The sequence below is a fragment of the Trachurus japonicus genome, chromosome 9 (genome assembly GCF_045865225.1).
Source record: "Trachurus japonicus isolate A0001 chromosome 9, Traja_1.0".
In the NCBI taxonomy this organism is placed as follows: Eukaryota; Metazoa; Chordata; class Actinopteri; order Carangiformes; family Carangidae; genus Trachurus; species Trachurus japonicus.
In genome coordinates, this window is record NC_140915.1 from 17,534,559 (window position 1) to 17,560,701 (window position 26,143).

A 26,143-nucleotide genomic window follows, 5' to 3' on the forward strand; every position below is an offset into this window, starting at 1 on the left:
TGTAAGAAAAGGATGACATCATCACAGCAAGTCTGTAAAAGTGGGTTTTAAGAATGATTTAAAAGCTGACACTGAGTACGCACACCGTATTTCCTTGGACATTTGTCTTCCGTGTCAATACCTGGGGCCTACATTGCCCACAATGCAGCTTGAGTTTGTTGAAACAGTTTGCCCTTACAGTATGGTGTACATGTTTAATGGATCACATTATACAGAAGTAATGGAGAAGCCAGACACTCTTTCAGCCATCTGTGATGCTGAAGTGGCTGATGAAGCGTCGAGTGTCTAACGCAGCAGAGATAAAGAGCTACAGAGGCTACAGAAGTCTCACTGCTGCTGCTGACTCAACACCCACACATTTTCTTTTCATTTTGAAACTTGTAAACTTTAGACCCAGGTTCAGTTTATCCGAGAGCTTTGTTCCATGTACGCAGTAGTACTCTACATGACCTGTAGTCAGACTTTGATGAGGATGATCTTAGAAACTGCTCTGCTCATCCTGCCTCATCATTATCATTTCCAGTAACGATGTTCTTTTATTTTCAAGAATCACAGCTGTCACTCAGATGTGGCCATATGCACTAGTTTGTTCATCATTGGCAGCTGGATGGATGTGAAAACTAGGGCATGTTTAGGACTTCATCTGTTATTTACTAGAACTGCCCAAAGATTCTTTGAAGTTAAAAAACGATGACAACAAATGCTACTTTTTTTTTTTGTTCTTTTAGACTGAGGTCAGAAAACAGATAATAATAGAATGGATGAAGCTGTTAAAATATTTAGGTCTGTGAAAACGGTCTTGACCTGCCTGTGAAGATCCTCTGTGGTTTTCTCCACTCAGAGGCCTCCAGTCCTCCAGATCATCTGTCAGGAGCGCCACCACATGAAACTGCACAGCTGTTAACTTTATAGTGTCCAGGTCGGGCTCTTCTTCCTGACGTCCACCCCATGACATCTACAGTAGATCGCTTTCCCTTCTAACTGGGTTTTTGTGTCAGCTCAGCTGCAGCGCATGTTTTTTTCCTTTCACAACCGGCACAAGAAACGTGACATCTCCACCACCTTTAAAGATGTTTTTTTTTTTTAACACAGGGTTATGGTCGCTTCATCTGCACCGCTGACAGCAAAAACACCCCAGAACATACTGTATGTGTGTCAACAACACTGCAAAAGAGTTTTTAGTTTTCCTCCCCAACCACTTTAGACTTGAGGTAGCATCAAGGAAGATATTTTTAGTGCCCAAACACGGCCTTTATTTTAGTCAACACTTACCCTATTTTTTTTTTAAATGTTGCGAGCTTGATGTGAAGTAATTTAAGGCTGCAACAGAATTTAGATTGGAACTTGCAAATCTAATGTAAGCACATGAAATGTCTATGTAAAAGTATAAACACTTGTACTGACACTTTATTTCTTCGTAGTCTCATGAACAAGATTTCCATGTAAAATCGTGTTTACATTGATTTTTCTACCATGTTGTTGATATATTATAAGCTAACCTTTTCTTTTTTTTTTCTTTTTTTTTATTGACACAACATACAATTTAACAATCTACACATACCAAGACATCACCGAACAACAACAGCAAAGACACCAACAACAACAGACAAACAGGGGACAGGTGCAGGGGACCTATACAATTCTGCCCCCAGTACTTAGTTTGAACTCAGCCGCAACCCAGCCACAGTCCACGGACCCACATGACCACCTTCAGGGCGATAGATGCCTCCTCCATTGCAAGCAAATCCAGATATTCTTCAAACCACTCATCCATGTTCAGGCTGTTTGGTTTCCAGTTCGTAAGTATCATCCTTTTCACGGTGATGCAAGCCAGACCAGATCACACAAGAGTCCACAGCGTTTAACCTTCCTCCCAATATGCATAATATAGGGCACATTGGGATATCAATACACAAAATTATTATAAGCTAACCTAATTTGCAAATGTTTATGTAAGATATCTTGGTGTAATTCTCTCTACATAAAAGAAATACACACCATATAAAAACATATATGCGGGTAAAAGATTGCGTAAAATGGTAGAGGAAGTGGACTTTTCTAATTGATAGTCAATTCCTGCCTTAGGTCATGACAAAAGCATTTTGTGGTCATGCTATATTCATTCTACATTTCCCATTCCTTGATATAAATGTCACATTCTATTTCCTCATCCCTCCTTCCTTTTTAACATTGACATTCCAGCACTCACATGCTAGGAGTATATCTTCTCCCACTGTCGGAGGGGATGACGTGTAAAAGCCCAGGATCACTTTCATGGGTGCTGCATGTGTGCAGCATGCCTCACTGTTATAACATGTGAATGGCAGGAAGTCTCTGGAGACAGCTGCAGGCAGGTTAGTGTGTCAGTGTGTGTGTGTGTGTGTGTGTCGGCTGGGAGTCTCCCGGGCATGTGAGAGGAGGACTGACGGCTCCGGAGCGTCAGCTGTATGAGGTCTTCCCTCTCACACGACCACCATAACTGTACTGTAAAGCTACATCACCCATCATGGCTCAAACCATAGAGGGTCATGCATTTCTGAGATTTTTGAAGGCATTTCCCTCAACCAAAAAAACAAACAAAAAAAACAAATGGTGCGAACATTTCTTGTATTAACAGCCATAAAAAGTCTTTCAGCCTTATAATCTTTCATTATTCATGAACATTTGATAGTCAAGACATTAAAGTGTCACCTGGCTTTTATGGGTGTGAGCACATAATGTTCGAAATACAATATGCGCATGCACTTGAGCCAGCTGTTGGTCAAGAAATAGATCCGATGCATATTCTACATAACCTCTTAAAAATAACATCTTCATGTTTCTTTATATTAATCACACAAGAAACAAATGAAACAGACAGTTATGAGGTAGTTGAAAGATGCATGTACATTTAAATAATGATTGAGGATGACTGTTTCCACGTGTATCCAGGCCTTGGATGAAACTAATATGGGTGTTTTTATTGGAGCCCCCTATATGTACTTTGTCACTTTTGATGTATTGCATTTAGAATAATTACTTTTCTTTCTTTTACTCCTCTTGCTACATGGTTCCTCGTTTCAAATCCTATCAGCAGCCCAACATTTTGCCAGATCCATGACAGCTCCCATTACTTACTTGGTTCCTGAGTCAAGAAAAGGTAGTAGGGCCTAGCAATTTATTATTACAGTGATTAAACCAGAAGGATGTTGGACTTTGATTAACTGTCAACTGTTCAGGGCAATCCGCTACAGACCACTGACCAGTGCAACGTAAATATCCACCCACGTTTTCCAAGTTTGGATGTTTTCTGTTGATGCAAATCAAGAAAGAAAATGCAAAACTCTTTACATGGAAGACCTGTTGGTGGTGCAGAAGATAGCCTGTCAGCAGATTTATTTTTCACCCTCACAAACTTCACTAAACCTTTAACCTCCCTGAAAAATGTTGGATTTTACAGCTGAATGACTCAGGCGGCCCCAAGGCGGCTCGGGTGCTGCTAAAGCTGCCAAGGTCATAAAGTGGCCAAATGAGAGCTGCCAGCCAAGTGTTTGGGTCTGTCTGTTGATTCTGCGAGGGCATGTCCAGGACCATTTCAGAGGATGAGACTTTAATCATCACTTGGCCTTAGGGGAAGTCTCAGCTACTCTTATCTGGATAATTATAGGATCTATTTTCTTTCTACCTCAAGACCTCGGAGTGCTCTCTTGGTGGATTAACTGGGAAAGCCTTGTCGAGAAGAGCACAGGAGCTGCTTCACCTGGTCTGTCCATCTCTGATTCTGTCTGTCTGTCTGCCTGCTTCCTACTCGTCAGCTTAAAGCACTGTGGCCTACATAAGATGAGTCATTTTGCCATCTGTGGCGTTTCCACTGGACAGAGATATAAATATGGTCTTTTCTTCTGTAGCACAGGTAGTCGTGAAAACTTCAGAGACATGAAAAAAATGATGGAATAGGTGAGAGGGAGCTGCCGGGGTCGGGACAGACAGTAATGGATATAGAAACGGTGCAGACGAATGCAGCTGCCAACACTGGCTGTACACGTCGCTCAGTATAACAGAGAGGAAACCCGTTTACCTGAAGAGCCGTCAGTAACAAAGAATCCCTCACTCTCACAGTCCACTAACAGCACTGAGTTTTCTGTTTGAAATCGTTGTGACAAGGTGAAAGTTTGTTTTTAACCTTGGAAATAGTCTAACAAAGAATACCACAGCTCTCTTTTCTGTAAACACGTCTCATGGTCTTCACATCTTTTGGTCTTCGTCACAATCTTCCATCTGCTGGTGACAGCTAAGGGCGTGAAATGTGCTGTGGTTGAAAGCTGCAGATACTCAAATGATACGTCTGCACTGCACTCACTAGACATTTGCTGAGATCGAATCTTGAAAATAAAATACCTGTAGAAGACCGAAAAGTTGATATTTGATGTAACTCATTTAACATCTAATGTGTTGATAGAAATTGTACAGTAATTTATAGCCCCACATTATGAAAGTCACGCTCTGGCGTGGCCTATCAGCTTACAGTAAAGGAATGTGTGCAGAGGAACGCACTGCACATACAGAAAAACGTAAATCCTTCAACTCGGGTTCATTACCATTAGGGGAAAGAAGCTGAAAAATGACAAACTCTATTTATAGTTGTTGTTGCTACAGTATTTGTAGTTGTTGTTACTGTAGGGTAATTCAGGAGAATTGTCTCAAATGTCTTAAATATTTTTATTGAAAGTTTTGCAGATGGGGATATACGTTTAGTTTTGAAGAAAAAAAAGACAAACAAGTTAAAGGCAGGGAATATCTTATTCAACTTAGAATTCATTCAAAAAAACCTTCATCGCCTCAACAATTCATCATCCCCAAAACATTCTCAATCTCATACCCCACCCCATCAATCAGTGAAATAAATACATAATGAAAAGACTCTTATAAATAAAGACATAAGAAGAAAAAGAAAAAACAATGCAGATCTTTGATATGTCCAAAGACATTATATCAAAATGGGCACCATAATTTCCTCATATAACACATTGCTATAGCATTCTACACATTCACATAATTATATGATTAAATAGGGCTGGAAAATCCTAAATACACACAGTGTGATCTACCAACAGGGACGTTACTCTCAAACCAAATCCATTTTATTATCACTCATGCCATAGCAGATGGAAAAGAAGACCACATTTTTTCATATTTATCCACAGAGTACTGTATGTCATATTTATATGTGTATATAGTATATATGTGTTTTCAGATTGAGCATATATATATTTTATTTCATTTTATATTGTAACGTAGGACCCCAGGAAGAATAGTTGCTGCTGAGGCAGTGACTAATGGGGATCCATAATAAACTAAACTTAATAAATAGACTAAACTAAACCCACTGGGACTCATGGTTGCCTGTCCCAGGTCTAAACTCATACACCAGTGACACAGTAACTTGAAGGCCACTGATGGAGTCTGGTGTGGACCTAAAAATTGAAACCAACAATTTCCTTTTAGCCTGACAGTTTCCCAAATGGAAGCCAAGGGTGTGTGAGGGGAGTCTTGGGTTTCAGGTTCAAGGCACGCTGGGATGAATCACTCGGGGAAGTTGGTGAGTGGGTGGTTGTGTTGTCACTGAGGGGAGGAGATTTAACTCCATGGAGCAGTCAAGTCCAATGTCATTCAGAGCAGAAGAGCAGTGACAACCACTAGTTTAGACTGCAGGGAGCAGCCTGGTGGCGACTGATAAAGCACAGGAGGCCATTGACCTGACGTGAAGGTGCTGCATTGAGGCAGAAGCACAAATCGTGACTGAGGGCATAAAAGATGGGAATCTACAATGAGCAAGGGTAAGAGTAGTGATCCGAATGTAGAGCCTCAGTGCAATTCAAGAGGTTTTAAGTAGACTTTGAGGCTTGTTTTGCAAATAAAAACAATAAAAAATCTTCAAAATCTCTTCATATATGGTATATTTAGTATTATTTTGTGACTGTATGTTGCAGGGCGGCCCTGGAGGAACCGGAGCTCCAACATATGCTGATCAAGAGGAACCAGGGAGGAACCTCCCATCAACGCCGTCCGTCAACCCGCCTCTCCCTCCGCAGACGTCTCGGCAAACTTCCCCCCAAAGACGTCCCCGCTGACATGATGTTTGTGGGTCAGTTCCTGTGTTCACCTAGATCTGTCAGGGAGAGTTCCTGCTCTCCTGCAGTTACACAGGAGCAGCTGACACAATGAAGGGGTTTTTAGAAACTCTAGAAATTAGAAATATAAGCAGAAACAGGAACAAGGAAGTGAAAAGTAGCTCATGAGGGAGTTTAGAGACACTCCACTGTTTTCGAAATTGGTTATATTAGTTCCTCTGTGACTCTACAGCTTTCTGAAGTCTGAGAAAATGACTCTGATGATTTCATCTCAGCTTGGATTTTCCATTTTATTACATATCATCTTATTTGGACCCCTCTCCTATTATTATGCACGCAGATTTTTACAGTCCAACACAGTGCTCAGATGGTTTAAAATAAGTCGATTTTGACCTTTTTCGCAGCAGATATTTTAAGTTATACTAGGAAAAGGGCAGTCATACTAATTACTGAATATATTAATGAGGACTCGTTCCTCTCAAATGTCCTCTCACTGTGTATGAATAGAGCATACTCTCTGTAGAGACTACTGTTCACCTTTATCTCTAATGGATCCAGCCTGTTCTGGGCGGCAGCATGTGATATGGATCTTCTATTAATATCTACCGGATGGATAATTAGCTAATATGCATTGCAAGGATGTAACATGTAGATCAACATTTACATTACAGTTAATTATGAAATATATTATAAGTGCCAACACTAACAATTCTCAGTCGATAAATGGATTGTAACCTTTTTCACCGCAGATATTTTTAGTCTTAGCAGGAAAAGAGTTAGCTTACTAATTACTAATAATATTAATGATAACTCAGTTCCTCTTGAATGTCCCAGGAAGACATGTCAGTGTGTGCAATTTGGTACCACTCTGTCTAGAGACTCACTCAGTCTTGTAAGTAATTATAGGCGCCACCACCACCAACAATTCCCAGTCAGAGTGACTCCATAGAGTCTCTATATGAACACATCAAGTCTCCTTATACCTTCTCCATGCAGAGACAACATGCATTAATCAGCCTATAGGTGCAAGAGGGTGAGCTCACACAGCTCCAATGCAAGGACAGGATAACCTACTACTTCCTCTGGAGACTGTTTATCATGTTGTCTACAAGAGAGGCGGCTCTCTGTGACTACAAATTATACAAAGTAAAAAGGCCAAACAGTGGCGAGTGGAGCGCTCGGTCCTGAAGCAAAGACGTGTTAACGCATACAAGCAGATGACAAATAAAGGACAAACCTCAATGAAATTAATTGAGAAAGATAATGAATGCAGCTGTTCTCACACAGGACACTGAAATAATTTGAGAGATTTTGGACCAAGTTGCAAAGACAGTGTAATGAATCCAACCATCACAACCAACACAAAACCAGTGAATACAGTTTTAGAAAGAAAAGTGCTGAGTTCCAGCGGCTCGTTCCTCTGCTGCCAAAGAGCACTGGAGCCGCTCAACACCAGACGCTTCAATGTTGATTTTTCCTTTAATTTGTCGTCCATCTGGGGATCTGCAGCCTAATAAATTACTCATAATTTTGAGTCCACTTTCATCACTCCTCTGTCTGCCAAGGATCGCCATGGAGACCAGTCAAAACAGCGCAGGATTGGATCAATGCCTGCATTTGGCTTGTTTACTGCTTTAACTGAATTTACAGATAGATTTTTTTTTTTTTTGCTGTGAGAAAAGAAGCATCTTCAGCTTCATAAAATTTTTAATACTTTTTTTTCTGTGATGTTTGATAAAGCTATTTCTTTTTGAAATTACCCCTTTTTCCTCAGTTCATACAAAAATATTCAGATATAAAGACAGTCATCTCTTTAAGGCAACAGAATAAAGACAGGCCTGAAGAGACATCATAACTGATAGCTGTCTTAAAATATGAAATGCTCTGCTTTGTTTTGGTAGTCGGGGGATGGACCCAGGACGACCCCTCCTGTCTGGTGGAGCAGTTCTGTCCCGAGTACAACGAGTGGCGAACGGCAGCACGCATGGTCAACAGCCGTGGCGGCGTGGCCGTAGGAACTCTAGATGGCCAGATCTACACAGTGGGCGGAGAAGATAACGTGCGGTGTTGCAGCAGTGTGGAGAGGTGAGAGCAATGCGCTTTCAAATTACCTTTTGTTCAAACAGTCACAGTTAATTGGACCATTACACGTATCTCCATATGTCAACACTATAACAATTTAATCTCCCATGGTTTTATCACTCAAAGCTCCTGAACGAAAAAAAAAAGATCAATTTGTTTATTTTGTCACATGCTGCTTTGGATCTCATGTTCCAGTTTATTAGTTCAAACATCAAACTGCTGACTTTAGGAGTGGCTCTAACTGAAATGGTTTATTTTTGGCTTAATTTAGGATTTTATGCTATAAACTGGGTACAGCTCTGATGAATCGTTTAATTGCCCCACTAGCTGTCGAAGTGGGGTCTGAAATACAAGTCGTACGAGAGCTGCTTTGCTCTGACAGTCCCCACAGGTTTACGTGTGGAGGATGAGACCATGAAGTGGAAGAGCTGACCACAGCTAAACTAAGAACCCGTTGGTCATTGGTTTGTATAACAAGGAAAAAAGCTTCCGTGAGATTACAGTAAAAATGGAGCAGCAGCATTAGCAGAGAAGAATACAGAAGATGAAGGTGGTGCATTAGTTTTTACACTGTTGCTTCACAACAAGGAGGTTCATAGTGTTTCTGTGCTGCACTTGCAGGTTTCATGCAGGTTAGATTAATTGGTGACTCCCTATAGGAGGGAATGGTTTGTCCCTACATGTCATCCCAGTGATGTAGAGGGTGTACCCTCCCCACGCCCAGTGTCAGCTGGGATAAGCTCCCGCCTCCGTGCAACTGCAACCCTAAAAGCATAAAGTATTAAAAAAAAATGTCTCCAAATAGACTTGGCTGTATAACTGTAAAATCAACACTGGATATAAAAAAGATATCTTGTTTTGGGCAATTCAAAATAAACAAACAGGTTTTTTAGAGGAAAGAAAGATTCATTTTCATCTGTTGTTGTTGTTGTTGTTTTCACAACTGAACAATAGAGGTCAGCATTAGGGCAGAAATAAGATACAGACCTGTTGTAGAGCAAGTTGTAACCCTGAATCATTTTATAGGGAGAGGGGCCACCTAGGATTAAGGTTTTTTTCTGGTTTCCCCTCATCTACTCATGTTCCCTGGGTTTTTATTCCTCACAGGCAGAGAAGGTCAAAAATAAACACACACATACTAGTCCCTGTTCTCCTGTAGCACACTTTCTCCCACTTCCTCTCCTCCTACTAGATCAGATGTCTCGAGGGGAGCTGGCTCCGATCCCAATTCCCACAGTCACTCCTTAAATGAATGCCAGCCAGCCAGCCAGCCAGCTGACCCCCGTAATGATCATCCCCCAGCTGGCTGCAGACCAGTAGGGGAAAGACCATCCTCTCCACTCATCTGCTCATAATGGTCTGAATCAGCTAGCTCTCTCTCTATCTCTTTTTTTTGGTTACCGTAGTGCACCTACATAGTCTCTGAGGAAATGGTTTCAGTTTCTGCGACATGTCTGACGTCAATCAAGTAGAAAAAGAAAAAGAAAAAAAACTTTTCCAATTAGAGCGAATTGTTGTTTTGTGGGATGTGGGTTTTCTTCTAATGGCCTTGAAAGAGGAAACATTTTTTGATGGCTCCCCACTGGAGAGGGAACACTCTCACTGATGCTTACACAGACACTCGTAAAATTCAAAAATGCTTTCTTCCAGTGTGTGAATGTGTGTTCTTACAGTACAGTATGTGCGTTCCTCAAAAGCACATGACGGCACCAGGCTTACAAAACAAAGCACTCGAAAAATATACAGTATGTTTTCAAGGAAAAATTGCCTGTGCGTTCAATGTAGCTCTAGTCAAGCTATTTACTGTATTACGACGAGTAGATGTTTTTAGCCACCACCAACACTTTGACAGCCCTCGCTCCTTGATCTCCATCATGCCAGGTACAGCCCAGGCACAGACAGCTGGAGTACAGATGTAGCACCCTTGAGCAGCCCCCGCAGCGGAGTGTGTCTGGTGGCCATGGACGGATACCTGTATGCTATTGGAGGACACGATGGCATCACTGCTATGAACACTGTGGAGAGGTACTGTAGCATGAGTGCACCTAAAGATCATTATCTCACAGAATTAATTGCGAGTCTGCTTTTATATTCACTAGTGGAAACAAATGAGACAGTGTTCAGTGTCTTGTATTTATCGCCTTCAAATGCTGCAGTCATATTGTTTTTATAAAGATTTGAAACAGATTTTCATTTTTCTGTCATTCCTCACATTACCTGCTACTTTTTCCCTGTTTGTGCCATCAGCAAAAATACATCTCCTTTTAAATATAAAGATGAAATGGACAAGGCCCGAGTGGGCTTTATCTTATTCTCAGGATTGAAGTAATAATGATCTTAATTCCCTGACATTTCACACCACTTTGAAAGCAATCCAAAGTGGCTGATTCAGAGGAAGGAACAAAGAAATGATTCATGCGGGTTATACAAGAATGTAAGTGATTGACACGCTTTTTGTTAAATTGTTCCTGCTTAACCTCGATGTCATTGTTCTAGGTACGATCCAAAAATGAACTCGTGGAGCAAACAGGCGCCCATGCTGACCAGACGTGCCCGAGCAGCCGCGGCTGTGCTGGGGGGTCACCTGTATGTGATTGGAGGGAATGACGGAGACATGGCTCTCAACTCAGGTGAGAGATAGATGGGATTGTATTTGACTGTAAAACTCAGACAGTGATTCTATTAATCTGTCGATCAATTTTCCATCAAGTAACTACTGAGTCAGGTGAAAAATGCCCATTCTGAATTTCCAGAGCCTAAAGTTTGTTTCATTTTTTGAGTGAGTTACAAACACATTTTTAAAGGTCCCATGTTCTATAAAGTAAGTATCTAAATCTTTTGTTGATTATTAGTCAGGTCTACATCCAATGTTAATTCTGTGAGATTATCAAAACACTTATTCCACAGAGAAATGCGCAAAGCTTGTATTTGGAAACTGAGCCTTAAAACGAGCAGTCAGAGCTTCTGTAACTTTGTGATGTCACAACAGAGCAGTCACAGCTCTCAGGCCTGCCCACCTGGACCCATCACCCAAACTTGCAGGATTTAGTTCCTCATAGTGTTTACCTGAAATCTGCTATGGTTTATTTTAGGCGATAACTCAGAAAACAATCAGCCAATCAGAAGAAAGAATCTGAGACTCTCCTCTGATTGGCTCACTGATCTTTTGTTGCAATAGTGCCAGAGAGAAGCCTGAGAGAGGAAATGTAAAACAACATTGAGATTGTTTTTCATTCTTAAAACCATAAATATCTTCTTATATGGTTGTTGAGTTTCTCTGTAATGTGACTGACAGCTGTCTTAAATAATACAAAACAAAACTTTAAAAGGAATAGACAACAGGAATGCTACTCAACCAATAGCTGACTCTTATTTTGTGAATCGAGTTCCCCTCGTCATTTGAATGATCTCAGCTTTCTTTGACAGCTCTTTGAGGCGCAGCAGGCCTCAAGCCACACTTTGAGACCAACTTGACCTGTTATTTTCTGCCTGTATCCCACATTCACACACACATTCAAGGACACACACACACACACATACATTCTTGAGCCCCTTGACCTTGCCAAAGATAAACAGGGGTTATGTTGTGCTGCCACTTGTCACTGACTATTTCAGTCTGTGAGAATTGCACGTCACTAAAATTCCCACAACCTTTTTAGGCTCCCATCAAGCTCTTCAGAGAAACCATTGAAAATTAAAATATTTATTCATCACTTCAAAAAGGACTTTTATTCAAAAATAGACATTACATCCATACCATTGGGATCTTGCTTTTAGACTCTAAAATCGTCATAGATCAATATAACCTGGACATTTTCAAATATAGATATAAACACTGGCTTTCTGTAAGGAACTATTACTCATACAGTGTGTAGTTGTGTATTATATTATATGATATACACAGTATGGCCTCTGACTGGTCCTGTCCACTAAATGTTCCCCTCAGTCGAGCGGTACAGCCCTGAAGACGGTACCTGGTCGATATGTGCTCACATGCTGAGTCCCAGGGAGAACGCCGGCTGCACCGTGTACCTGGGACACATCTACGTGGCCGGGGGCAAAGACGAGCTCAACCTGGAGCTCTGCGCTGCTGAGAGGTTCAACCCCGAGACCATGAGGTGGTCGCCAGTCAAACGCATGAGGAACAAGAGGAACAATGTGAGTAATGGATGAGTATGAGAGGCCAGACTTTAGATTTACTGTCATGTTTGGGGTGTCTTTCCATAAAACAGGGGAGATGGAAGATGAAATGACAGATTGGTAGAATATGCTTTGGTTGAAGTTTAGGGTCTCATTACTATCTTATCATAAAAAGTCTAAATGTTTCTCCTTTTTTTGTACTAAAGCGATCACCAAAATTATCTTAATTCATCATTAGGGGTGTGAATTTCAGTGCTGAACTTTTATGACAGTCCATTCATCATTTAGTATTAAATATGTTGAGATTTTTTTGCTTAAAATCTCAATGTTTAGATTTTTTGCTGGATAAGTGAAAACTTTTGGCCTGTTGGTGGCGCTGTATGGAAGGTAATGGAAGGTTTACCAAAGTCATGAGGCACAGACTCTCACAGCAATCCATCCAAAGGCAGTTGAGATCTTCCAGCCTCGAGCAACATGGTGGGTCAAGTGACCAACATCTCCAACCACTGAGCCATGCTTAATTTGAAAAGATGGTGTTATATAAATTGATGGTGCAGTAGTGTGCAGTTAAATTACTGTACCTCCTTGACTGGTTTGAAATAGAATAATATATTCTATTAAAATGAATCCATTGATAGCTCTTTCTTTTGTGCATCAGACGTCCCTCGTAGTCTACAATGGCGTCTTGATGGCTGTGGGAGGCTCTGACGGTGCCACCAACCTGAAAACAATAGAAGTTTACAGCCAGGAAACCAACACATGGAGGTAAGAGGAAAGCTGATACTGTGACATCCTCATTGCTGCCTAGTGCTCATTGTTGTGTTGTGTTTTTAATTGGAAATGAGTTCAATCACTGCATCGACCAAATAACGCCCCAAAAATCTACACGGATCCATTTCAATTTCTTTTTATTGTACTTTCCTGGAAATTTAAAAGCCATAACCTTGTTACCGCTTTACAAAAGAGGCTGCAAATTGAATTATAAACAATTAACAGGGGCATTTGCACATTGTGGGGAAGCATATTTACATGGAAACAGTTTGTGATTGAACAAATGAGAAAAAACAAGGTGCACAAAAGTATGAAATACGTAATATAGCAATATGGGGCGGCAGCTACATCTGGCATTTTCAGCTTTTTTTACACAGAGAGATACTGTGCCAAAATAAGAGGTGCTTTATGAGAGCCCACATTTATTCAAATAGCATGTCAAAACACTCAAACTGATCTACAAACCAAATCAGATGAATAAGATGATTTAACAAGTCGTCAAATATTAATATCCAAAACTCATCACATTTTGTACCAAAAACAGCTGAAACTCACATCAGTGTCAACTACGTGTCAGAAATCTGAGTCACGATTCATTTGAACTTGAACTCACAGACGTGAGAACATCGTCGCAAATAAACATCCATAAATCAGAGACAAAATAAGTGCTTAGTAAATCAAGTGATAGTTGCCGGTACATTGGATAGTACATAATAAACAGGAACTTAAAATAGCTAATTTGTTACACAAAATTTTTCAAAATGGGGTGAAAATAAGTTGAAGCCCACAATTTAACTCATTTACTGTAATTCATGGTGAAATACTTCCAGCTTCCTGGTAGACATTTAGTTTATATCAGTGCTGTTGCCGGGAAGAGTTGATATAACAACATGTGACCTGTGGTGCAAACTAGGCAGCGTAACCCATTTGACTGAAAAACAATGACTTGGGCTCAAAGAGGGGTGGGTTCGCTTGTATATTTGATTTTGCATCATATGGGGTTGATTAAGGGAATGAGATAGGGAATGCTCATTGTTTGTACTTTCCATGGTTTGTTCATACAATATTCTCAGAAGCTTTGGAGGGGCGACCCAAAAATAGAGGCTGAGTTACTGGCAGCTCACTGTCTTTTTCATAACAGAGAAAAGGTTTAATGAAGTGAGCACGAGTAGGAAAACATACATTGTTTTTTTCTGTGTAATTGGATCCTGAACACATATAGGGAAGAAAAAGTTTCAATTATTCATAATTATTTAAATGATTTATAATCATAGTGGGAAGTCACACAGGGATTACGGTGGTGTAGACACTGTAAAGAGGACAGAAGGCGTTGGTTTTTCAAAAAAAAAATAATATACGGTAATATGACGAATCAATAGAGGGAAGCCTTATTACCCAGTCTAACTGTTCCAATATACAGAAATCCAAATGTATCTTATAATGGATATACTTAATGCTACAGATCAGAGTCTGTCTTCCCATTATGATAGAGTTGTCAAACATATTTCAAGCTCAAGAACAAAAAATACTTTACATCAAGACTGTCTGCTGCTTTCAGTCAGACAAACACATACATAGAGCCACTTTGTGATTCATGCACCCAGCTTTATGCAGTCGATGTACAGCTTCTATATATTATATATGCCTTCAGGCTGCTCACTGAATCTGAGTGCTGCGCTGTCTGAGTCTCACTGTTTCCCTCTCCATCTGTTTTTAGACACTTTGGAAGCATGAAGAGCAAGCATCCAGGAGGGAGAGTGGCTGTGCTCTGCTGAGACTCCACAATGTTCATATTATATGAACATTAAAAAAAAAAAAAAAAGGTGTTAGAGAGAAACAGCCCTAATGGATCTATGCCGGGCTCCAGGACACGTTGTGATATGGTTTAAGTAAGGCAACGTAATGACTGAATAATTAAGGAGTTCAATCCGAGATGAGACATGGTTGCATTAGTCAAATCCGGCAACTCCTGTTACAAAACAACTGGAAGCATCAAACCACATTATAGGCTACTAGGTTACCATTAAAGCTATAGGTCTTTTTTTATGTATCTAGCTTACAAAACAGACATCCTCTATTCAGATAAACCAGCGGCAAATACTGTACATTTCTGGTTGAATTTCTTCCATATGAACATATCAATTTTTGGATTGACAACCTTCACATACAGTATGAATATGAAAGTGACCTTTATATTATAAGATAATCACAAAGTGAAACATGATGAAGGGATTTAGTGATTTAAGGAATAGGACGGAAATGTTAGTTGTAAATAATGTGGTGTGATTTTCAGCTGTGGTTGTACTGATTTATATATTAATGTGGATCAACAGGCATGAGGCAATAAGATGAAATGAAGGTTGATGTGGATTTGATGCAGGTATTTGGTTCAAGGAAGTAAAGGATGTGGATGTGAAAGAACTACTCACACAGTATGATGGCTGTATGAACGTTGTCATGTTAGCCTTGATATATTATTGTAATAGGATGGTTTGAAGGTGGAAACCCCAGGTGGCTGTTGGAAGTGAAAATGCTGTGCTGAATGTAAAATTAACCAACCATGTCCTCTTTAAATAGGCACATTGAAGTAATAGCTATAGGAGCCGCCTTGAATCGCTTCAGTTATACTGAGACATATCTTTTATTTCTTTTTTTTATATGTACATGTAAATCATGACACATTATGTGCACGCCCTGGCTTCTATGAATTTTTGTGATGCCATTGCACTGCAAATGACCAGCAGCAGCAGAGTGGATAAACATTGCACCATCATATTTCATCATTAAGCTTCGGGTTAACATTCATAGAATGGGTTGTAAAACCAAATCAGCTGGCAAAAGTTGTGGAAAAAGAAAATCTGTGGGAATAAAGATCCTCGAGTGCGATAAGCCAATGAGTGAGATGTGACTACTGGCATGGGAAAGCATAAGTAGCTGTGTGGGCTTTAAAATGATGACGCTCAGAGCTCTTTCCCCTGGAGAATAATAGGCTGGAAATGTGGAGAGGCTGAGCACAAGGAGCGCACGTAGAGCAACACGGATTTTCCCGGAGAGGCACACACCAGCCAGCTGCGTCTCTCTCCTATTACCGGTCCCTCTGCGCGCACAAAAAATGAACATTTTTTTCAATTTGAGAGGAACAGTTGTGAGGCAAATAGCAGAGGAAAGAGCTGTTCCAGGTATGTTTTATAATATACAGCATGATGCCTACTATGATACTGTACTATGATGTGTTGTGAGCTCCATCACTGATGCTGGATATTGTGAAGTTATGATAATTGAATAAATAACCATTTTGTGACTGTTGTTTAATTCCAGTGCACTGTTTTAAGACAAATGTCTATAAAGCCTTAGTCTGTATAGTGTATGGTTAATTTCTTCTTTCAGAAGTAGATCGTATGCAGTTGTGAAGCAAAGTTGCACTTTCTATCTCTAACCACCAGATGACTCTAACTTATAATATTGTGTGTACACGTGATCGACACTAGTAGGCTATTCAGCCCCATATGACATTTCTTAAAAAAGAAATATGAGAAAATGAGTCTTGGTTTACCCAGACGGGAATTGCACTGTCTTGCAAGTTTTATTTTGAAAATGGGGTGGACAAAACCATGACGACGCAGTATTGCAGCATCCTCGGTTTGGTGTAATAGGCTATTCATCTCAGTCATAAGAGGCTTTTTTAAATGAGAAGTTTCCATTGCAGCTTTAAACGTTACCTCTGCAGACACCGTGATCCTTTTTAAAGGTTCTCCAGCAGATGGCGAGGAGGCACCCCTGGTGGTGGGTGACTTCAGGTTAAGAAACGGTCGCCCTCCTCCTGCTCCTTCCTTCCCGGGGAGGAGAGGGATGCTGATGCTGATGCTGATGCTGCTGACAGGAAAGCGTAGAATCCAACAGACAAGCCAGGACAGCGCGCTTTCGTGATGTCCTTGTTATAGCTCCGCTGGCCAGTGGCCAATGTCAGTCAGAAGACGGTGAGGCGGAGAAGAAGCGCGGCTCAAGGAGCGTTTTAATGTAAGACCTTTTTTAAATCGGTTACGGATGAGCGAACTAATTTAAAAAGAAGAAGATCAGGTCAGGTGAGAAATCAAGTTGAGTTCATCTGTTCCTCCGCGGAGCAATGTAGTCCGTCAACGTTGGCAACAAACAAAGTTGTTGCTAGGCGACAACTGTGAAGTCTGGCAGTAGCAGTATCGATGGCGTTTCGCATCGCGCATTGATATGTTAATTAGCCGTCAGGTGTGTGAAGATTTACAACGTGTTCGAATGCGCGCGTCATCAGCCAATCAGAGCTGAGGACCGGGACTCATTTCTTCCCTCATGAACCTAAACAACCCAACTACTAGCTAACCCTCTTGACAGATGTGTAGCACTGACAGTAAGATAACATGTCAATGAACGAGGTTTTGGTCATCGTGAGTGGAGTAATTTGATTTATCTGACCCGGTTGGACTCTTCTTCGCTCGGGTAGACTCCCCCCCCTCCTCTTTTTAATTGCCATTTTCCAACAATGGCAGAAGAGCTGTCTCAGGGACGCGTTGATGGTGGCAAACATCCTCTGTCACTCAGGCAGTGCTGTGTGGACCGTGTGTTGAAGTCTTTCAAAACAAACCTCTTTTTACCATGATGGGACCTCGGACAGACTCGGGAACACAGCCAGGTAAAGAGGAAGTGTGTAGTCTGCAGGGAATCTTGACTTTGTGGAGCTCAGTTTCAAGTTAAGCTAAAGTGGCATGCAATAGTATAGTTTGGGAAATTTCTGTTAATGTTAAGCAAGTGAAAGATGAAATTATCTACAAAAGGCATACAGTTAGAGATGTCACATTTCCTTTATATTTATATATTTTTTTTCATCTTATAGCTACATTTTCAAAATGAAGTAGCTCGTAGCAAAAGTTTGGGCACCCTACCAGGTAACCCTCCCTTACTACCACAGTGTGTAAGTTATCTGAGAGCTCAAGTCTCCTGGGTTTTCCATGCTTTTGCAGAGTGCTGCTTTGTTTCCCTTTTTAATGCTAAAATTGTTGAAAACAACAATAATACACTGATAGGCTATTGCTTAAAATATTGCAAAAGAGTGTTTAATGTTGAACTTTATGCCTTTTGGAAATCATTTCATCTTCCACTTGCTTAACTGTTCACATTAACAGAAATGCTGCCCAAATGTTTGCATGTCACTGCACTTAGCATTGTGAAAGAAGTAAATAATGAGTTTCAAGGCCATAACATTGCAATTCAAGCTAAAGGGACTTACTGCAAATTGTTTTATCTCTGAAGCGAACTCTTACAGACTTACAAGCTTGTGGTGCAATTCTGTTGCCCTTTCTTCGATCTTTAAACATTGTGATCCTGCATGTTTATGCTTAGTTTTTCAGTGCTCACATCAGAGTTTATTATGACTTTCTTATGTATTTGCAGAATTTTTAGTTGTGTGTTTGTTCAGTGTCCACCTCTTTAGGTTGCACATACAGTATTGAGCCTCTCATATGCAAAAGTGTCCAGGTTTTGATTTTGATGTACGATTGTAAGTAAAGGTGCACAGTTTTTGTCCATTGAAAATAGTTTTTCAATGGTTTGTGTTGTATTTACCAAAGTTTTCGCTAAATATGATTATGTGTTTCAGAGCTAAACCCTGTCTGACAGTTTTATATGACAGTTTTATTTTCATTTGACAAGAATCATGCAAGACACTGTCAGTGTTCATGAGACTGCATATTTTCACACAGCTTATTAGTCAGTTTTAATTCAGTTTTTCATTCATCTCAGCCTGGGGCTTATTTATTTAGTCTCTCTCTTTTTCTTTTTCATCTTTATCTGCCATGCATGCATTTATTCTTGCTTGGTCTCTATTCTTTGGTCTGAATCTTCTATGGTATTCTCTCCTTTTTTAAGTGGGGACAGTCTTTTACCTGGAGCAACCCTGTTTGCTATTATTGTGGTCACTTCGTCTCATCCATTAAGTCAGCGCTCAAAGGTTGACTCTGTGTTTTCATAGGGGACAGGGTTTATTTTACTCGCACGCCAGACTCATCTTTTTGTGTTTTTCTCTTTTTTTTATCTTGTCACTTGTTTTTTTACTCTTATGCAGTCGCCCTTTCTCTCCTCTCCTCTCCTCTCCTTTCCTCCTCCTCCAACACACTCATTTGTCATCACCCGGCTCTCTTTCCTCTGTCTGTGTCCCTGTGCTTTCACTGTTAATCAAGCAGAGCATGTCTCTGGGCGCTATTAGCGCACTCAAGGCTGCCTACACTGTACTATGATGACCACACACACAAATACACAGCTCTGTATTACCCAAGTATTGCTCCCTCTGTAGCCACTTTAGAGGGAAATCGAAGCAATCTCAACACTATACACGGGCTGGTCTTGTAATTTAGATGTGGAAAAACCATCAGTAAACTAAGTTGAGCATGGATCCACACATGAATGAGTCTGACAAATACATTTGTACAAATTCATACAGTTTAGAGTGATGTGGTAGAAATGTCAGTGTCGGGTTTCTTCCTGTTTGTCTGATGGGCAGAAAATCAGTTTAACACAACCTTTATAAGGGGGATCCCTCCTAACCATAGCTGCATAAGATAAAATCTATACCTTAGGGTTCCTTTAGTAAACACATAATAGGATGTAGATAGATAATTGACTCCCCCCTGAAAAACAACTTCCCACTTTATCAGAATATGTATTATGAATAATAAAGTGACATCAATTGGGCCATGTGTGAGATAGTGCATACATTAATATTAAACTGCACCGCTGCATGAAAGTGGGTTGGTGTAATCCCACTCTTTTTAAAGAGGAGCACATTTCAAAGGGCTTGTTCAAACCGGAGCACAGTTAAGCTGCGACACAGGAAGTGAATGTAATCATTTTACATTCTCTCTAAGTCTTAAAGAGGTGAATTTTTAATAAGTTTGTTTAAACTTTCCCCCTCTTTCTCTTCTCTCTCTCTCTCTTTCTCCCCCTTCCTCATTTGTTCCTGAAATCCCCTCCGTAAGAGGCAGTCATGAGCCCTCCACGCCGACCATCGAGTTGCCCTAGTGACAGGTACAGTAATTTCCTGACGCACTTCATTCACCTACATGTGACATGTGTATGAAGCACATACAGTAGACAACAACATGCAGAAGAATATACTGTATAGCCGATATTGTATTTCATAGGCACACACACAAAACTGCATGCACACCTACTATTTTACTGTAAGTAGGTGAGTTACATTTGTCTTGTATGATGATAATCTTTTCCTGACTTTGTCCATATTCACAGTGGCAAAATGTTAGTTTTTCTTTTCTGAATAATGAATGCAATTGAATATGTTGATTTGATTTTGTTAAATAATAAATGCTAAAAAAAAGGACAGTTTGCATACATAATCTACATCATCTGGTGCAGACTTTCATGCATGACTTGGTTCACCTCAGACAATCGTGTCCCTTTTTAGCAAATCACATCACTGAAGTTGTTTCCTGTGATTGATGCAGAACAGCTTAGAAATGTCATCCAAGTGTTTGCATCGCTCAGATGAGGCACAATGAAAACATCACTTGGTACTCAGTCATCCTTTATTAATAAAAGCAATGTTTACTTGCAATCAGTAGAGATGGAACAGATAAAATCTGCCTTTTTTCCTTTTTTTTTATTCCAAAACTTATCTAGATGAATAAAAACAAACAATGTCACAGTCTGAACATTGATTGTTTTCATTGCAAAGAGTCTGCTCTTGTCGATGCAGCCATGTGACTGCCTTAACATTTCCCAGAGCAGCAAATCTTCAAACCATTAATGGACATTTCGTTGTTTGCCTTGGATTCACCGCATTAACAAATGATCTCGGAAATCTTATTGTTCTGCCAGTTAACTCAGAAATCGTGCTGTAATATGAACCATTTGTGGCGTTAAGCAGGCTGCTACAAGAAGAAGGAATATTGATGTGCAGATCCTCTTGTTGTTCTCGTACAGCAGGCCCTCCACGGAGAACCTGCAGAAGAACAACAGCAGCAACTCGGGTGTTATCCTGGACATCTCTACTCTCAAGATGGCAGAAGTGGACACCGAGGTGCCTCCTCTTCCACCGCGCTACCGCTTCAGGGACTTGCTGCTGGGGGACCAGACATTTCAGAATGATGACAGGTAGCATGACAAACACTATTAATGTTCAGTGTGCAGGATGTGAGAGGCGGCCCAGGGCTTTTCCAGGAGGGAACGGCTTCATGTTTGTGTGTACGTGTGTGTGTGTGTGCATCTAATTTATGTTTAAATCTCCCTAGATGCTTGTCTAATGGTAGTCCACACATGCCAGAGAAAACATTTATGTTGAGTGTTACAGACTACGTTGTTTCCTTCTTCTCGTCTACTCCTGCTTCTAGTTCACGACACGTACTGTTTCCCTGCATTGCCCTGAGTGACTTCTTACAACAGCCCCCTTGAGAACGTGGCGCGACTAAGCTGCTGGTTTGATGTGTAGGTGTACACAGGAGTGGAAATAGAAACCTCAGAGTGATAGAAACCTCAGAGTGATAGGAAAAAGTAAGAGCCTTGCTCCTCATGGAGACTTGATGGCTGTGTTGAGCTGGGCGACTGTTTGGACTACTGCCAAGAAGGAAATTGGTATCCCCGCCTTTTCAATTATGACTTTGTGCTCCCAGTCTAAGTGTCACATTTTGTTCAAAGTCACTTCAGAAACGAGTCATTCTTCCCTGATTCGAAGGGATTGACTGTAAAACGGATACTACCTTTAGACGGCTGTCCACAGGAAAAGGTAAAAACAACTGAATTGAGAATAAAAGAGCAAAGTACATCACAAGTAGAGTTGAGTGTTGAGTAGATTTTTAGATTGCATTTCCCTCTTGCTGCACTAAGCATGAAATAACCTCCTCCTTTTGGTCCTTGACTGGTGCACCAAGTCATTAAAACGCTGGAGTGTTGGGGAGTCTCTGAAGAGCTCAGTTGCAGCTGCGGTTGGCAGAAACAAGACCAACAGATGCTGTTTGCTGCTCAAGACGGGAAAGATGTAGGAAAGCATCAACCGCAGCTGAGAACTGTGGCGCTCTCCGTGGTGCTGAAATCAAACCTCTCTCACTAAAGCAGCACTGGCTTCAACACAGCCCACATAGAGTATTATTGCAAAGCCCTACTGTTGCTATGTCAGTAACTTTAAATTCAAAGTTACCATGAGACTCATTACTTCGTCTTTATTGCACCGTTAAATCCAGTTCGCCGTGTTTGTTGGATGATCGTCTTAAGACTGCTGTAAACTGATAAAGCAGTTTTTTTTTTTTTTTTTTACATGTGGCCTGAGGGTGCTTGACATATCCGACTTGGCTGATTTAAAACTGGCCAAAAATGTTGCCCTAAGGAGAAAGGTCAGCAAGCTTCTTATTAAAGAAACTGGACAGAGAAAGGGCAGAGGTCTGAGCTCCACTGAATAGGTCATTTCATGCAAATGAATGCAAGTTACCTTGGTTTTTTATCTTAGCCGTGCAGTTGCTGTTTGAATTGTCTGTTTTGAGACGTTCAAACCCAAAGCTGTGCTGCCCTCATTATATCGACGTGTAAACCCTGACTCTTAAATCACCATCGATGCGCCAATAACCACAGAGTTGTATTCACAAGTTTGCCCTGTTGGTTTGTAAAGCTCGTTGTGCTTGTAACATTACCACTGATTTACGATTTTATCAATAGTTGAATGTGACTGTGAGCACGCTGACTGTGAGCACGCTGTGTGTATGTTATCTTTCAAACCCAGACTGTTGGTTCTCAGCAGTAGCAACGTTTCAACGAAGAGTCAATAAGCTTGTGTGGAAGCCTTTGTGTGTTTGTGTTTTGTGATTAGCACATTGATCTATATCATGTGTGAATGGAGAATGAACATAATCACAGGTGAAGATTTACACTGAACCAATTTTTTTTACCTGAATATAAATACTGGATTCTGTTTTGCCATCATTCTCTCTCCCTTTCCCCTCTCTCTCTCTGTCTCTGGGGGTCCCTGCAGTAAGAAGCTGTCAGTATGTTTTATATCAATGTGAGACCTTTTGTTCACACATAACATTTACAGTGGCCCAGTGTTTGACCATTTCCCTCCACACATAGGTCAGTTTGTGCCTTGGATGCAGTGAAATGCTTTGCCTTTGTCAGGTCTGTAGAAATAAAAGAAAACACATACACTACATATTAATCACACGTCGATGAGCCAACACACACTAGACATGGTGTGTATGTAACATACAGTACTGTATACGTCTTGAAGAAATTGAGATGCTTAAGTATGTGAATCAAGCAGTTTGATCTTGCATACATGTATTGATCATATTTGTGTGGTGGTGGTGTGTTTTGTGTGCCGGTAGGTGTCCCGAGATTAGTTTTTCTGACCAATATTGAACTGCATAGCCTATTAGGGCTTGTTGCTGGGCTACCACCACATGCATAGCTAAGAGTGTCTGTTTTGTGCGTGTGTATGTGCATGCTAAGTTTTGTCACAGAGCTAAATAATTCCATATCCTGCCATGACAAACAATGCAACCTTTGTTTTACTGAACAAATATCATCTGTAAACATGTCACAATCAGCTTTTAATACACACATACACACACACACACACACACACAGATTGGCACAATGTGTGTTGGGGAATGACTGGAGGGGAAAACGCCACCGTTGATGAGCAGCGTCTTATGTCAGCGTACAGAAATTGCTCGTTTCCAAGCTCTGGAGTGGAAACGGAAGCAGACGGTGTCACTGGGCTTCGGGGACGCTCTATTTCGTGGTTGATGATCTTCTGCATGCTCATGGTCGTCATGTTGATTATTTCCTGTGCTGATGCCTTGTCGCGTGTAAACCCTCAAAACAAATTAACCCCTGGAGGGAGAGCCAGAACGCCTCCTCCCTGTCCTGATGGCCTTTTGCATCTGTTTCAATGCATCCGTCATAGTGGGCTATGGCAGTAAAAGGCACTGGACCGATGGACAGTGATAATTCACTAAACATAATAACGTGGCTAAAAGGGCGTGGCAACACGAGCGCTCAGATGCACAAACATCTTGGTGCAAGGGTAGTTTTTCTTCGTTATCCATGTTGTCACTGCATTAGAAAAATGTGTCGGGCACTGAAGGCCACATTTGACTCAGGAAACACCTCTGCAAATACTGAACAGTTGTGGGAGCCTGACTGACCTAACCCTTTATGTTGCACTCAAAAATCAAAATCAAATGTTATGTATGTTTATTTGGTTTATTGTGATATTTTGGTTTACCGATTATAGGTTGGAATCAGCAGAGGCCACGTTATTCAATATTATGACAATACTGAGGCTATGATACAATATTTTGGACATCCTGAGTATTGTAAAAACATACTGTGGTATCAAAATGGGACTCACCAATAGTCATAAAAAGCAATTTCGTATTCTAGTACCAAAATCGTCAGTAAATATACTCAATTTATAAAATGAAAGATTGATACTTGGTGTCCATGAATAGATATGATATTGCCACACAAACTATTATGATACAATGCTGTATCGATTCCCCAACCCCTGATATCGATTGAGAGGTTGATAGATAAAAAAACAAACAGACATAAACATTTTAATTTAGCAAATGATTAAATTGAAATATCCCATTGATATTTCATCATATGATCTGAGGGGTAACTTTAAAATCTCTTCCAGCTGACAAATATACAGGTCCGGTGCATCTCAATGAATTAGAATATCATGGAAAAGTCTATTTCTAGTAGTTCAAGTCAAATAGCCCCAACCAAGTATTGAGTACATATAGATGGACATACATTTCCATATTTAAAAAGTTTTTTTTAAATTGGCTTTTGTAATATTCTAATTTTTTGAGATACTGAATCTTAGGTTTTCATTAAATGTAAGCCAAATTAAATAAATAAAGACATGAAATGTTTCATTTCTTGTGTAATGGATCTACATAATGCATTAGTTTCACTTTTTGAATTGAAATACTGACAAAAATGAACTTTTACATAATGTTCTAATTCATTGTGATGCACCTGTATAGTCATCCAGCATATACTGTCGTTGCCATCCGGGTCTGGTTTAATACGGTTGAACTTGTTGTTTGTTTACAACCTGTCTGTTTACATAACCCTGCTCATCTGTGGTGATGCTGTAATGTCCCGAACTCTCCGCAAAACTACAAAAACAACAAGGGGCACGTGTCAGTGTCAGTGTGTGGATGTCTTTGAGTGACGCGCATTGAGAAAGACAGACATAAAAACAAACCAACAGTGTTGAGGCAGGCAAATGAGCCCTTTTGTGCCGTTAGTATGTGGGTCCTTCTATATCCGTTCATCTCTTTGTGGATGTGGGCGTACAGTGTGCATGAGGGGGGAGCAGGAGTGATGGTGGTGGTGGTGGTTTGGGTTCCTCCTGGGCTGTCATTATCTCCAGGGTTGGGTGTCAGAGGGACGTAATGACGGCTCGACTGTGTGGGTGCTCAAGAGGAGCAATCACGCTGAAGTCATGGGTCTGACAAGGGACCTGTGTGTGTGTGTGTGTGTGTGTGTGTCAGAGAGAGAGCATTGTCTCTGCAGGTGTTCGTGTATGCGCTGTTAGTGTGGACACATCGGTGTGTGTGTGCCGGCAAGTGTCTGATTATACATCCGAGTGTATGTGTGTGTACGTGGGCTTGCTTCTCAGTTTGTCAGCCAGCGGAGGGGGGCCAGCCTCAGTCAACGTCGGAAATAGAAACGAGCCACAAAAACACTTTTGTACATGCCAACAGGGTTGAAAAACAGAAAGAGCAGCAGGGAGAAAATTGGTTCCATCTATCTTTCCTCTGCTTGTCTAATCTTGTTTCCTGTGTGTTTCTTTTTTTGTTTGTTTTTTTCTTTCCTCTAATCAAGGCAGTATGCTGATGGGAGTAATGTCGATTAAGTGACTAATGTTACTAATTGGTCACTAAATTAACCCACACTTCCTTGTGAGTCAAATAGTGGCACAGGGAACGATGACCCAGCACTGACGTGTGTTCAGCTCATCGCGGACGGATCATTCAGTCATCTTGCTG

At 40.8% G+C, this 26,143-nt stretch overlaps 2 protein-coding genes across 4 annotated transcripts in view; both read left to right on the forward strand.

Moving 5' to 3' along the window:
- Window positions 1-5,588: 5,588 nt before the first annotated feature.
- On the forward strand, window positions 5,589-15,213 carry LOC146981244 (uncharacterized). The gene is made up of 8 exons (XM_085786296.1): window positions 5,589-5,816; window positions 5,970-6,124; window positions 8,012-8,195; window positions 10,074-10,217; window positions 10,689-10,822; window positions 12,139-12,350; window positions 12,991-13,097; window positions 14,821-15,213. The coding sequence occupies exons 1-8, from the start codon at window positions 5,794-5,796 to the stop codon at window positions 14,876-14,878; spliced, it is 1,017 nt and encodes a 338-aa protein (XP_085642422.1). The 5' UTR covers window positions 5,589-5,793; the 3' UTR covers window positions 14,879-15,213.
- Window positions 15,214-16,004: 791 nt separating this feature from the next.
- Window positions 16,005-26,143, forward strand: part of kcnt1b (potassium sodium-activated channel subfamily T member 1b) — an 80,784-nt gene continuing 70,645 nt past the window's right edge. For 2 of the 3 annotated variants that reach the window (XM_085786294.1, XM_085786295.1), the window contains exons 1-3: window positions 16,005-16,282; window positions 20,105-20,153; window positions 21,069-21,239. In XM_085786294.1, the coding sequence (XP_085642420.1) occupies window positions 16,216-16,282; window positions 20,105-20,153; window positions 21,069-21,239 (287 nt within the window). In that variant the 5' untranslated portion in view covers window positions 16,005-16,215. The remainder of the gene's footprint in view (window positions 16,283-20,104; window positions 20,154-21,068; window positions 21,240-26,143) is intronic. The other variant, XM_085786293.1, reaches the window with a different exon arrangement.

Excerpts from the sequence above, each read along its gene's own strand:
- LOC146981244 (XM_085786296.1), top strand. The coding sequence starts at position 5,794 with ATGGGAATCTACAATGAGCAAGG. Across the intron at positions 5,817-5,969 it reads GGAATCTACAATGAGCAAGG|GGCGGCCCTGGAGGAACCGG; the intron begins GTAAGAGTAGTG and ends TGTATGTTGCAG. Across the intron at positions 10,823-12,138 it reads AGACATGGCTCTCAACTCAG|TCGAGCGGTACAGCCCTGAA; the intron begins GTGAGAGATAGA and ends TGTTCCCCTCAG.